The 15526-nt window shown below is 39.4% G+C and overlaps 1 protein-coding gene across 2 annotated transcripts in view; it reads right to left on the bottom strand.

Annotated features, from left to right (window-relative positions):
* LOC133576296 (kelch-like protein 29) overlaps positions 1-15526 on the bottom strand; it is a 490295-nt gene that overhangs the window by 199908 nt on the left and 274861 nt on the right. For both annotated transcript variants that reach the window (XM_061929422.1, XM_061929421.1), the window contains one exon: positions 5724-5862. In XM_061929422.1, coding sequence (XP_061785406.1) covers positions 5724-5862 — 139 coding nt within the window. The remainder of the gene's footprint in view (positions 1-5723; positions 5863-15526) is intronic.

Below are 15526 nucleotides of genomic sequence, written 5' to 3'. Positions count from 1 at the left end.
TTGGCATGGTGGAGCTTGGCGTGGTGGAGCTTGGCGTGGTGGAGGTACAGGAGACGAAGCTTGGCGTGTCAGCCGAGGTGCAGGAACAGGTGCAGATGCTAACCGAGGTGCAGCTGGAGGTGGCCTAACTGGCGGTTGTGGCTTAGCAGGCCGAAGAACTGGTGGCGGTGGCCGTGCAGGAGGTTGCGGCTTAGCACGCCGAAAGACTGGTGGCGGTGGCCGTGCAGGAGGTTGCGGCTTATCACGCTGAAAGACTGGTGGCGGTGGCCGTGCAGGAGGTTGCGGTTTAGCACGCCGAAAGACTGGTGGCGTTGGCCGTGCAGGAGGTTGCGGTTTAGCACGCCGAAAGACTGGTGGCGGTGGCCGTGCAGGAGGTTGGGGCTTAGCACGCCGAAAGACTGGTGGCGGTGGCCGTGCAGGAGGTTGCGGTTTAGCTGAGCGCAGTGGTGCCACCCCACTAGCACAGCTCCCAGCACTAGCCCCCCCCTCAAGACGCGGATACCAGACGCGCTCCATGCGGTTTGGAACCGTCTTCAAGGGTGGGTGGGGGGAGGTTAGGAGGGGGGTATACTCCTCCTCTTTAAATTGTCCAAACTGTCTGTTAGTCTTCCCAATATCATGGGACTGTATGGACGACCAGGAGGGAGAAAACAGAGGAGTGGGCGGAGCTTGAAAATCAGAATCTGACTGACTAGACTTGAACTTAACAAAAATGTCCTGATAATGTTTTATCTTAGAATAAAAGTCATTTGGAATTGGCTGACAGAAAGAATTAGAAGATGGGAAAAAAAATTCTTGCTCAATGATGTCATCGGAAGTGGGCGGAGTTACCTCTTCGGGGGGCGCCAATGAAATGACGTCATTGTTGCAACTGTCCATGTTACTGTCAGCCCAATCGGAGAAATGTTTGGCGAAGTGGTCGATTGGGTTGCCATACATCTGAGGATGGGAAGTTTGGGCTGAATGTAGCTTGCTTCGGTCCGGGGGAGGAGTTTGCAGGAGCGGCGCGTCTTGACGGCGAGGGGAAGACCTTCTGGCCGGCTTCCGTCTTCGCTGACGCGTCCCGTACTGCGGGGGTGTGGCGATGTCCTCGGGCCAAACGGAGTGGATTGGGACCAGCTTTCCGTTAGGACCCCATATCAGGTCCTGGCGCTCCGAGGGGGAATAGCGAAGAGTTTCCGCCTCCATCGCTCGCAACACCTCCCACGTACCTTCGTCGAACTCCTCGATGGCCGCCGCGGGAGAATTGTTATTTGCTGGCTTCCTACTGTAACGACGGGGTCGCATCGTGATGCTGGTGTGGTTCTCCCAAGGATGCAGACGGCTTCGGACACAGCTTGCAGGTAGGAATATGATTTATTTAAATATAAATCATACGGTGAATAACAAAAGACATGCACGTAGCACAAAAAGGCAAAAACAAAAGGGCTAGCGTGGGAGCTAGCAAGCCAAAATAGCCTAGCGTGAGAACTAGCAGCTAAAGCACAGGAAATAATCGTCGTCATCAGTTGTGTGGGAACAAACTAGGAAGCCAGACCGAGTGAGGCCAGGGCAAAGACTAAATAGCCCTCTGATTAGTGCCTGGGCAACAGGTGCGCGTCCCGAACACTAACCAGAGGCAGGTGAATGTAATCGGTTGACATGGCAACTGAAAACAAACAAAATCAAGGTGCTGAAAACATGTGACTCAAACATAAACAAACTATGATCCGGGCAGCGGATTGTAACATGTGCAATATATAAAATTGCATGTACTATTTATTAATGGGTGTGTTTGTGTGCGATTTACTAAGACTGCGTCTGCAATTGAAAAGTGGCGCAAACTGCCCTATTAAAATGAGAATTTTGCATGGACTATTCAGAGCATCACCACAGAGACAATCTCATTTATTGCAAATTCATGTTAGACTTAGACAATTTTTATTGATCTGTCATGTGGCGCTTTGCTATGTTTTTAAACATGCAGGAGACATCGACCACTTTTTATGGGCATTTTAGCATTTACATTGAAACTACTTTTTTTCTTTTCCCGCAGAAGGTGCGCTTATTGGAGGGAGGCTGCACGCAAAAAATGTTTTTTTCATACAACAAATATGTAAATAATATATAAATATGTCATTCATATATATTCTATGTGAAAAACACCAAGCCAATTAAAGAAATACTAAAGGACACCAAAATGCATCAATTGAATTTGTTTTAATCAGCCCCTTAAGTCCTCTAGCAGCTCTAAAATTACAAAATGATGTTTCTGAATAAACAATATGTGTAACATTTTTATTTCTAACCTTCCAAAATGTTGACTCATACACGTAGGATGGAGGATTCTCGTCGGTCCATGATATGTCTTTGCAGCACGAGCACTGATCCTGCAGCTGCGTGGTGAACTGTCAGTTTGCACGTCCTTCACACGCATGCTAGATAAAACGCTAAATAGTGCTCACAAAACGGTGATGCTGATGATAAATCACATCGCACCAGTTAAATAATTATATTTGCATCTTCCCCTCTCAGTGTTGTCGGGAATTTTGATAATCAGCATATATTTTGCATATTAATGACGACAGAGACGCAAAAAAATTGCACAACTTATTTTGCTCACTTAACAGATGCAACTCACTTTGCACACTTTTAGTAGATAAGCTGTGCGTCTGCTATCAGGTTTGCACATGTTTTAGTTCACGCAAACATTTAGTAAATCAGGCCCTGTAATATATTTTGTTTATTATCTATTTATCACTGTTTTGACAATTGATTTTTTATCTTTAATAGAATTACAACATTTTTTTAAAAACATATTCTATTTTTGTAATATTTATTGAATGATATTTTTTATAAATTATTTGTTGTAGCCCTAACCGTGAAATAAAGATAATAGTAAAAATATCACCAACTATAATAGAACATATTAATAACAACAACAATAATAATGAAATTAGAGGTGTACCGATACAACTTGTTGTTTACTTCCTATAGATATTTATATTGAACTTGCTTTAGTACTAGTCGATACCAATAATAATCCGATACGATATTAGCCTGAAACGCGCACACTTTTAATATTTGTAGTGTGGAATGTCAGAAAAGGGTTGATCAAGTAAAATTATTTAGAGAACAATGGTAGGTAGGAAAAACTAACCGTATGACATATTTTATGCCTTAGAAGTGGAGTGTTGATTTGCTTTTGGGCAACACCTAGTGGTCACAATAATCTAATAAATTAAGGTCGTGGTGCAAAAATTTGAATGATACAGACACGTTTGTTACTGGATACTTTCCAATACGCTTCTGCTTTGGAGACTTTGTAAGAGTAAGTAGCAGTGGCGTGCGGTGAGGTTCATGGCTGGTGAGGCACTGACTTCATCACAGTCAGATTTACAAACATATGAACCCGAGAGAGTATCTTATTCACCATTTGATTGGCAGCAGTTAACGGGTTATGTTTAAAAGCTCATACCAGCATTCTTCCCTGCTTGGCAATTAGCATCAAGGGTTGGAATTGGGGGTTAAATCACCAAAAATGATTCCCGGGCGCGGCGCCGCTGCTGCCCACTGCTCCCCTCACCTCCCAGGGGGTGAGCAAGGAGATGGGTCAAATGCAGAGGACAAATTTTACCACACCTAGTGTGTGTGTGACAATCATTGGTACTTTAACTTAACTTTACACATACAAACTGTAGCACACAAAAAAGCACATTTAATTAAAAAAACGTTATTATGGTCTTACCTTTACTTATAAATGAAGTCCATGCGCAGCTCTTTTTGAACAAAAGCATTGATAACTTGTTTATAGAAGTCTTCCTTATCTTTCTTCAGTTTTAAAAGTGTCTCTGTCTCGATGGAGATCTTCCTTTAAGTATTACCTCCTGCTTCGATTGAAAGTCCAGTTTAGAAAACTGTTTTATTTTAGATATGTAATCCTCCATGTTAAAAGTCCAGGCAAGAGGAAAAAATAAACGATTGCTGCTAACTGTTGCTGCTTGTTGTCACTTCTTCTGCAGCCGAGTAGTCGCATGAATGATCTCTGGGATCACTAGCGCCCTCTACCACCAGGAGGAGGGATTACTGTGAGCCTCACCCAGTGCGTCTTCGCAGCAGTTTTATGATTGCTCAGCACAAGAAATACGTTACACACATACAGTTGTTGACAAAATACACTGTACATTATATACCTCAGCTAACTAAACTATGGAAATGTATAATATAATTCATATAGCAATACGGTCTCACTGCACAGCAGGCCAGCAGTTAGCCGAGTTATTGCGCAATCCATGGAGAGGCTCAACTCAGTGACGTGCCTCAACTGGCTGGTGACTCACCGCAAGTCTCTTCTCAGTATTTGAACGGCAAATGTGAAAATTCAGCGATTTGAAATTTTTTTTTATCTGAAACTGGTGAAGTTAAATAGAAAATAACTTTATAGTATAATCACTGGATACATATAACAATTTTTTTTATTTTTACATTTTTTTTCTTTCCATGATGGCACGTGAGGCCCCGCCTCACCTGCCTCCCCTGACTGCACGTCACTGGTAAGTAGTATGCAACTATACATATTTCATACTTGTTTATATTAACAAATGTGCTGTTTCAGACTGCAATATTGTTCAATTAAGGACAGTTATTATGTATGTCTAGCTTGTGTGCTATGCTTGACTGTTGTGTAGCTGCTAGCTCCTAGTAGTCTATAGCCTACCATGAGTACCTTTTGTAAATGACTTGACTAAAATACAAGAAAAGACCAACCTTGTGTGCTCGATGGATATCCGATATCAATATTGGATTGGAAAAATGTGTGTATAAAATTACTTTCCAAAATATTTAAATTTACTAAATTGTATCATAATCACATAGCAAACAATTGATAGAGCTTTTGCTTATGTTTGACCCCCGTGACTTGCACAGCTCGATGCACTCTACAACCCCCCCACTGTAACTTTAAAGTGCAGCGCCGAATTGTTGCAAATTTTTTTTACAAACCTTTCGCTGGACTCAAAAGCACATGTGTGTACAATTTGAGTAAGATTGTTGGAAAAACATGGCCTCTATGAAGCAAAATGTTACGTTCGGGTAGCGTTGATAAAACTTTGAGGATATGCATTTAAAGTCATGTGACTGCATGGTGTACAACAAATAAGCTAACGTGGTTGAACACAAACTGCAATAAGAATGTGTTTTCTACTGCAGTTTTTGTTCCTGACGAGAGAATGTGTTCTTGCTAAAAGAGACATTTTGGTATGCAGCGGCAGGTCAGCGGAGCAATGGAAGTAAATGAACTGCTCTGGGGCATGAGCCATTTTGGGTGAATTCATTATAATAAGTGCAAAAAGAGGGGGAAAAAAAGAAGAGGAACTCTTACAGCAGCTGCATGGCACCATTTGAATAGATGACAACTAAATTGTGTTGAAAAAATAAAGAAGCTTTTATTTTGTTACTTTAACAATCACAGCCCGCCTCGGTAGAATGATGTTGGCGGGGAAAGGTAACTATGCTGACATTTCCACAATGATATGCATAATACGGCTGTTTTATGCTAAAAGGAGCGTGTTTGTGTGTGGATATTATTCAGGGCGGTGTTAGCGTATTGTGTGCGTTATGTAGGGCATGGCCGCCGAGAAGCATAATTAGCATGCCCTAGCAGTGGGCTACCATGTATGATGATGTGTGTGTGTGTGTGTGTGTGTGTGTGTGTGTGTGTGTGTGTGTGTGTGTGTGTGTGTTACCCGTGGTCTCGGCGTCTCGATGCTGCTTGCTGGGGGGCTCGTCAGTGTCCCACGGCGTGAGTTGGTTGATAGGCGTCTGTCCCCACCTCACCCCTGGAGCGAGTAGCAAGCCTGAGCTTTGGTTGTCACCCGACGACACCTGCAGAACGACAACTCATTAGCCCCATTTGCCATCATAAATCACTGTACTGCGTTAATATCTCATGCTGTGTTTTATTTGGAGGGCCTCCTCTCATTACAAAATGTTTTTTTCAAAACATATTCATATGAATCAAATGCTATACTTTTTTATTCAAACTTTAATTTAATTTGATACATGTTTTGCACTAAAACAAATTGTTACTGACACATTGTTTTTTTCTGTGTGCAAAATAAAACATTTTACATATATAAAAATGTATTTATCAACTTTCCTAGCTAAACTCTGACCGGGATTCAAACCCAGAACCACTGCCTTTCCAGACAAGCACAAATGTTGTGCGCCACAAGAGCCAGTGGGACTAAGTGGGGATGAAACCTTATATTATAATCTGCATACACCTGATACTTGACAATTTTCCATATATTAGTCCAGGATACATGTCTAATATAGTTCCATTCACATATACTCACAATCTTTGGCCTCATTCAAACTGTTATTGATGATGCTTGCTAGTGAAATATTGTGCCATAAAACAGTAAAGCAAGTTGTTTTATTTCACCCAAACACTTTTTTTCTATGAACACTTTATCCAGATCTGCACTCCACATCCAGAAGATATGGTACAAATGATTTGTAAAGGGTAATTATTTTCCAAATCATTGAAACTAGTTTATTATATAAATATACATTTTTCATTTAATTAATAAATGTATATTATTTAGTATCCATCCATCCATCCATCCATCCATCCATCCATCCATCCATTTTCTTCCGCTTAACCGAGGTCGGGTCGCGGGGGCAGCAGCCTAAGTATGAATTGTATTATTTTTTATTTTATAATTCTATTTTTAAAAAGACAATATTTTAATTATATATATATATATATATATATATATATATATATATATATATATATATATATATATACATTAGGTTTGGTCTTTATATATAATATTTAATATGAATTGTATTATTATAATATATGCACGTACATACATACACATATACAATGATACATACATACATATATACATAGATGGATAGTGACAATTAAATAAAGTAAGATAGTCAGTGAACAGATGAGAAACATGCTGTGCAAAAATGGGCCGTTAAACAAATGTTCAGGTCTGCCATAAAGATCAAGTTTGAAGACATCTTGTCATTATCTTAAATGAAAAAATGTCTTTAAACTTTAGACTGGGACTGTATTGTTGAGGCAATATTTTTTTATTGTTGATATTATATGAGAGTTTTTCCTCAACCATTTAACCATTTGTTGGATATTGTGTCTTAATTTGTTTTGTACATAATATATATTATATATAATAGAAACATAATAAACATATATATATATATATATATATATATATATATATATATGTTATAATATAAACACATATATAAATATATATTATATAATATAAACATATATATATATCATATATAATATAATAATATTATATATTATATATAATATAAACATATATACATATTATAAACATATATATAAATGTATTATATATAATATAAACATATATATATATATATATATTATATAATATAAACATATGTATATATTATATATAATATAAACATATGTATATATTATATATAATATAAACATATATATATGTATATATTATATAATATAAACATATATATATTATATATAATATAAACATATATATTATATATAATATAAACATATATATATTATATATAATATAAACATATATATATATATATATATATATATATATATATATATATATATATATATATATATATATATATATATATTATACATATAATATAAACATATATATATTGTGTCCTTGGGCAAGACACTTCACCCCTTGGCAGCTCCTGCCATCAGTGTGTGAATGTGTGTGTGAATGGGTGAATGTGGTGATACTGTCAAAGCGCTTTGAGTACCTTGAAGTTAGAAAAGCGCTATACAAGTATAACCCATTTATCATTATCATTTATCATATTATATATAATATAAACATATATATATATATATATATAAATATATAATATAAATATTTTATATATATATATATATATATATATATATATATATATATATATATATATATATATATATATATATATATATATATATATATATATAATATATAAACACATATATACTGTATAAACATAGTCATGTGAATAACAAGAGTTTGGAACACAAATAAAGAAGTGAGAAGTGAAAATACACTTAATTTTATTGTTATTTTTTTTAAATTAAGAATTGTTTGTTTTGTTGCACCTAATATGTGAAATATTGTTTTGTTGAAGAAACGTTATCAGGCGAGTGCAGGCTGATGAAACTGCGGGTCAATCACCGCCACACCCCACGGGAGCTCTTTCCCATTTCACCTCCCGTCTGGAGTCTGCCGAGGCTGACAAGCGGGCCAGGCGGAGGGCACCACCGAGCCGGATCGCCTCCGCTCGGCCCGGCGAGGTTTTCCAAGTTAATAGAAAAGACCCCGATCCCTCCAAGCCTCGCTCTATTCCTCCATTCCATTATCCTCCCTGACCTGCCGTCCACTTCATCAACCAGCGAGCAACCCGACTGCCGTGTTGACGGAAGCGACTTAAGTTTGGTTTTGGGAAATTCGCGAGCAGCTTAGAATGCAGAAGCGATTCAAAACGTGTTATCTTTCGACGAGGCAACGGTCGGGGATGAAAAAAATTCGCTCTCACAAGAGCAGACAAGTGGAATGTGTGTCCACTTGGAGATAAATTCCTGCTGGAGCTTCCCTGACAGTTGTGTGTACGCTGGAAGCCAAAGAACAAAAAAACTCCTAAAAGACAAAAGGCAGAGGGGGTGGGGGGGAAGGAGTGATGGAGCGAGGGAATGAAGGCGGGTTCAAGCCCGGGAAGACAAGCTGTCAGCTTCCTTTGTCCACTTCAAGCTGTCAACTCAAACGGTTTACTCAGACAACGCCTTCAGTGCTTCATCCAGTCCGACGAGCTCTGGAGACAACGGGAGGCGAGATTCCAACCATTTCCAAGGTGAGGAGACGCTTCTTCAGGCCCGCTATTTGTTTTAATGAGCGCCTCGTCCGCATCTTCCTCCACACTTTCCCTCTGCGGCAAAGTAAAAGTCATCATTAACGCTCGCATCTGACCTTACTTCGCCCGCAACCTCGCCTCATTAAGAGTATACACAACATAGTGAAACAGAAGAATTTATTTATCCCGGGGAAAGTAAATTTAGCCGTCTTTATCAGCATCATCACAAAATCACAGTGCATGCCAGAACAACAGGTGGCGCTCTAACTCCTCATTTTAAGCAAGAGGTATTTCCGAAAAAGAGACAACAACAAATATCTATGCAAGACTAAACAATCCTGGACATGTCCATGTTGTTGTGCTGCTAATATTTGGGTGAAGCTCTCACACTCCAATACTTCAACGTTTACACTGTAAACTTTACTAATACACTGTAAAGTTGTCTAAATGACAGCAATGCATGCTGGGTAGAGGTAACAAATCATGCAAAAGAGGGTCTCAAACGTATGGACGTACTTGATATTGTTATTACACTCTCATATACATGGAAACACACCATAAACAACACCTATGTATGAAAGAAGCTCATTTCAGAAGTAAAAGACGGGCATAATAGTTGATTAATTGTTAATTACTTGTTGTTTATTCACGTCTTGAAACAAAATGAAGACTTACATGTTTGGGTGCATGGAATTCAACATCCAAATATACATGTGAATACATTGTAAACAACACCTAAGAAGTAAGAAAGACATAATTCATCCATCCATCCATTTTCTACCGCTTGTCCCTTTTGGGGCCGCGAGGGGTGCTGGAGCCTATCTCAGCTGCATTCGGGCGGAAGGCGGGGTACACCCTGGACAAGTCGCTGCATTCGGGCGGAGGGCGGGGTACACCCTGGACAAGTCTCCACCTCATCACAGGGCCAACAGATAGACAGACAACTTTCGTACTTACTAAACCATCACAAAATTCCTCAGTAAATTCACCAAAACGTCACCGTGGAGTTATTGAGTCTGTTTTAGCTAGTGGGTCCATGACAATGACTTCTGTTTTGTTTGGTCAGCCGTTTTACTGCCGTGTTAATATAGAAACACATTGAAGTGAGAAGGTGTGTCCAAACTTTTGGCCTGTACTGTACATGTAAACACAACGTAAACAACATCTACATATGAAATGGTTTTATATCAGAAGTTAAAAACGGGCATAATAATCAATCAGTTGTTGATTAATTGTGTCTTGAAGCAATTGAGATCAAATGGAAACTTCAAAGTGTAGATATACTGAACATAAATGTAAACAGAACATAAACAACACCTACATATGAATTGGTTTCATATCAGAAGTAAAATATGGACATGATAATTGATACATGGTTTATCAATTGCATTTTGAAGCAATTGAGGCAAAATGGAGACATAAACATGTGGAGTAGCTGGATATAATACCTACAGTTGCTTGCAAAAGTATTCAAATCATACCTATAATTTGTCACATTACAACTACACATATGTTTTGCTGGAAATGTATGTCAAAGACAAAGTGGTATACATCCATCCATCCATCCATTTTCTACCGCTTATTCCCTTTGGGGTCGCGGGGGGCGCTGGAGCCTATCTCAGCTACAATCGGGCGGAAGGCGGGGTACACCCTGGACAAGTCGCCACCTCATCGCAGGGCCAACACAGATAGACAGACAACATTCACACTCACATCCACACACTAGGGCCAATTTAGTGTTGCCAATCAACTTATCCCCAGGTGCATGTCTTTGGAGGTGGGAGGAAGCCGGAGTACCCGGAGGGAACCCACGCAGTCACGGGGAGAACATGCAAACTCCACACAGAAAGATCCCGAGCCCGGGATTGAACCCAAGACTACTCAGGACCTTCGTATTGTGAGGCAGATGCACTAACCCCTCTGCCACCGTGAAGCCCGGTATACATTTGTGACGTTATTTTTTTATTTTTTTTTTACAAATAATGTGAAAAGGGCATTGTAGAATTCAGGCCCTTGAGTCAGTACTTTGTGTAAGCACCTTTTACTTCAATTCCAGCTGCAAGGCTTTTAGGGTATGTCTCTACCAGCTTTGCAAATCTACAGTTTGTAGTGACTGAAATATTTGCCCATTCTTCTTTGCAGAACAGCTCAAGTTCAGTTAGATTAGAAGGAAAGCATTTATGAACAGCAGTTTTTAAATCTTGCCAGTTTCTCAATTGGGTTTAGGTCTGTTCTGAACACATTTAACCCATTCCACTGGAGCCCTGGCTTTATGTTTGGGGTCGTTGTCCTGCTGGAAGGTGCACTTTTGCCCTAGTCTCAAGTATATGGCAGACACCAACAGGTTTTCTTCCAGATTGTCCTGTATTTGGCTCCATCCATCTTCCCTCAACTCTTATCTGTACCTGCTGAAGACAAGCACTCCCAAAGCATCATACTTGACAGTGAGGATGGTGTGTTCAGAGTGATATCCAATCTTAGTTCTTTGCCACATAAAGTGTTTTTGCATTTTGGCCAAAATTCAATTTTGGTCTCGTCTGACCAAAGCACATGTTTGCTGTGTCCCCAACATGGCTTCTGGCAAACTGCAAACAGGACTTCTTATGGTTTTCTTTTAACAATGGTTTTCTTCTTGGCACTCTTCCATAAAGACCACATTTGTGCAGTGCACGACTAATAGTTGTCCTGTGGACAGATTTCCCCACCCTGGCTGTGGATCTCTGCAGTTGGTCAAGAGTCACCATGGGCCTGATCAGTGCACTCCTTGTTCGGCCTGTAAGTTTAAGTCGGGGGTCAGCAACCCACGGCTCTAGAACAGCATGCGGCTCTTTATCGCCGCCCTAGTGGCTCCCTGGACCTCTTTCAGAGATGTGTGACAATGGAAAAAGATGAAGAAAAAAAAAATATATATATATTTTCTGTAGGAGAACAAACATGACACAAACCTTCCTAATTGTTAGAAATCCCACTGTTTATGTTAACCATGCTTTAGTGATGAGAGTAAAGCACCGTTTTGCCATACTAATTTCAGCGATCCTTGAATTTGCCGTAGTTTGTTTACATGTACAACTTTCTCCGATGCTACCACGGAAGGATGTGTTTTATTCCACTCCTTTTTTGTCTACCAAACGTTTTATACTGGGCGTGAATGCACAAAGGTGAACTTTGTTGATTTTATTGATTTGCTGGCGTGCTAATCAGGCATATTTGGTCAATCTATGACTGCAAGCTAATCGATGCTAACAGGCTATTTAGGCTAGCTGTACATACATATTGCATCATTTTGCCTCGTTTGTAGGTATATTTGAGCTCATTTAATTTCCTTTACCTTTTTTCTCTGTGTATTTATATATGTGCATGTCTCATGACACATTATCTGTATGTAATATTGACTACATTTCTCATAGTTGTTTGTGTGCCATGTTGTTCCAGACCACAGCAAACATTACCCAGCTCGGAAAAGATTGTAATAAATCCATTAGAAGAAGACAGCCTGCCAATTCCTTAAACTTGGACACACACCTCTATACCTTTGGCCATTCTGAGCCAGTCATTTCTAGAAGTTATCTTATCTTCTGATCTATACCTTTGGCCAGTCTGAGCCAGTCATTTCTAGAAGTTATCTTATCTTCTGAGATGCCTCCATTTTACTCATGATTTCCATTTTACTCATGATTTCCAATGTTGCAAAAATGCGTAGAATAAAAATTTAAATTACAACATTTCTGTCAACGAAGATTTGCGTCAGCCTTTGATAGTAGGCTAATATAGCTAATATAGACACTTTCATCATGTGTTGCCTTCATTATAACACATATATAAGGCTTTTATTTTTTTGTATTTTGGGGGTGGCGTGGTGCAGTTGGGAGAGTGGCCGTGCTAGCAACCTGAGAGTTCCTGGTTCAACCCCCACCTTCTACCAACCCCGTCACGTTCGTTGTGTACTAGAGCAAGACACTTCACCCTTGCTCCTGATGGTGGTTAGGGCCTTGCATGGCAGATCCCGCCATCAGTGTGTGAATGTGTGTGTGAATGGGTGAATGTGGAAATAGTGTCAAAGCGCTTTGAGTACCTTGAAGGTAGAAAAGCGCTATGCAAGTATAACCCATTTAACATTTCCATTTTTGGTCCAATATGGCTCTTTCAACATTTTAGTTGCCGACCCCTGGTTTAGGTGGACGGCCTTATCTTGGTAGGTTTACAGTTGTGCCGTACTCCAATTCGGGATGATTAATGGAACAGTGCTCCGTGAGATGTTCAAAGCTTGGGAAATACAGTCATTTTACAGCCTAAGTCTGCTTTAAAATTCTCCACAGCTTTGTCCCTGACCCGTCTGGTTTGTTCCTTGGATTTCATGATGCTGTTTGCTCCCCAATATTCTCTTAACCATTCATAGTGAGATTACACACACTAGCAATGATCAGGGAACTTCTAAAGGCAACTGGTTGTCCCCAACACACCGCACTTTTCATAAAAATGTCAAATGTCAATTGCTGATAAATTATCGAGCTCAGGGAACGTCACTCACCATCACTTTATCAAAAAGGTTCTGTTCCCTCTACTGTATTCTGTTTTTGCTCTCTGCAGGCCCGGTCGCTTCCTTGCGTGGCGACCATTATCACGGGGCAGCAGACGGTTTCCTCTGACTACACAGAAGGCATGCTAGGGTCGGTGAGGGTGGGGAGGGGGGGCAGTAAGATAAATCATTTTCGAGCTGCGCCAAAGCCTATCGCTCGTCGTTTGGACAGCCGGGGGTCGCAGTGCTCGAAGAACACACGCTGCAGTGTAAATAATATGAGCGATCACATTCGTCTATCAGCTGTTATACGAGGTTATGACGAGGAAACATATTGTTCAAATCAACTCATCTAAAAGTGTATCAGTCCAAGTATGCCGATACGTGCATAAGCACATGCAGGTCATAAAAGAAGCACCGTACAGATGGAACATAAAGTAATATCAAGGCAATAAAAGAGATATTAAAACTGTAAATTCCGAGCAATAAAATGAAAAGCAAAATGCACAAATGTATACCAAAAAAATGGGCAGGCAGCATATTGCAATAAAAGATGGATGCATAGAAAGAAATGGTATTAAAGTTATGAACAAGCCAATGAATATCATGACACAGCCTAACCTATTATTTACTGCCTTTTTAACAACATTAAGCATGTTTACTATGAAAAAGTTCAGGCAAATATTGTTTGACCTTTTTTTCTTCTTTAAAATGTATGTGCAATTGTGGTATATTAAATTCCAAAGATGCATAGGCTCCAGCACCCCCCCACGACCCTGAAAGGGACAAGCGGTAAAATATGGATGGATGGCATTTATTATAAATTATATTATATATAAAAAAAAAATTCTATAAAACCAAGTATTACAAATAGGATTGTGATTATTATTATCATCGTTATTGTGTTTTATTACTACCATTACATTATCACTATTACATCAGCATTGTCATTATGAATTGGATTACAATTATTATGCTTAGTATTATAAATATGTCTTTATTTTATTCTAACTATCATCATGGAATTCTCTAAAGAAATACTTAAAATGTTGCAAGAATATTTTCTTATTTAAAAAGAGTTACAAAAAGAGACAACTGGCATTATATCGATATATTGATATATTGATTTTGATTGGATGTGTCATTGTGAAAATGCTTAATCGAAAATTTAAAAGTATTTTGGAGTTCGGGTGTTGGTGGAGGGAACAGTGATAAAGTAATCTAAAATAATTTGTGTTAAAAAAGGGGGCAGATAAATATAAGAATATTTTTCTTCCATCTGCTCCTTTCTGACCATGGAAATGTATAAGAAACAAAAAAAAAACCAATGAAAGTGTGAACTGTACATGGCTTGTATAAATGCATTTTCATGAAAGGAATAAAAAGAAATTATGATGATGTTGATTGTTACTATATATACTTTGAATATATATTTCCTGCATGACATGTTACCATGAGTCAAATATTATTCATTTGAGTTTTATAAGACATTTTTAAAACATTTTTACACATCTCATTTGGCAACTTTCTGTGAACATAATATAATATAATATAATACAAGGGGTAAACAAACATGGCTGCCATTACATCACAACACACACAGGTGCAGGAGACGTCTTCCTATCAAACCCGGAGATGTCACACACACACACACACACACACACACACACACACACACACACACACACACACACACACACACACACACACACACACACACACGCTTTGGAGGGATAAAAATAAAGAGGTGAAGTGTGTGAGAGTGTGACATCACTTCTCATTCAGGCTGCCGTGTCAGCTCTCAAGCGCTGACATCTATCGCCAAGGCGGGCGGGCGGTTGGCAGGCGGTCTTGTGCCGCCATCTGCCCTACGCGAGTGTGTTTGTGTTTCCGTGAGACACAGGAGGAGCCGCAACAGGATGCGAGAGCTTTGATTGCTTGGAGTCATCGGCAACATCCGCAGTCAAATAAAGAGAAAGGATTGGCTCGCGACTTTTACTACTTGTCTTTGTATTTAGTCCAAAACAACGCCATTGGAGTGTATCTATAGCAACAACAAAGAGGAGGACCTTTGGAGATCTTTTCTAGAAGCATGTCTTCATGGCGTCATGAGCGAGC

This window comes from Nerophis lumbriciformis, linkage group LG34 (genome assembly GCF_033978685.3).
Source record: "Nerophis lumbriciformis linkage group LG34, RoL_Nlum_v2.1, whole genome shotgun sequence".
In the NCBI taxonomy this organism is placed as follows: Eukaryota; Metazoa; Chordata; class Actinopteri; order Syngnathiformes; family Syngnathidae; genus Nerophis; species Nerophis lumbriciformis.
This window is presented reverse-complemented; position numbering and strand designations above follow the sequence as displayed.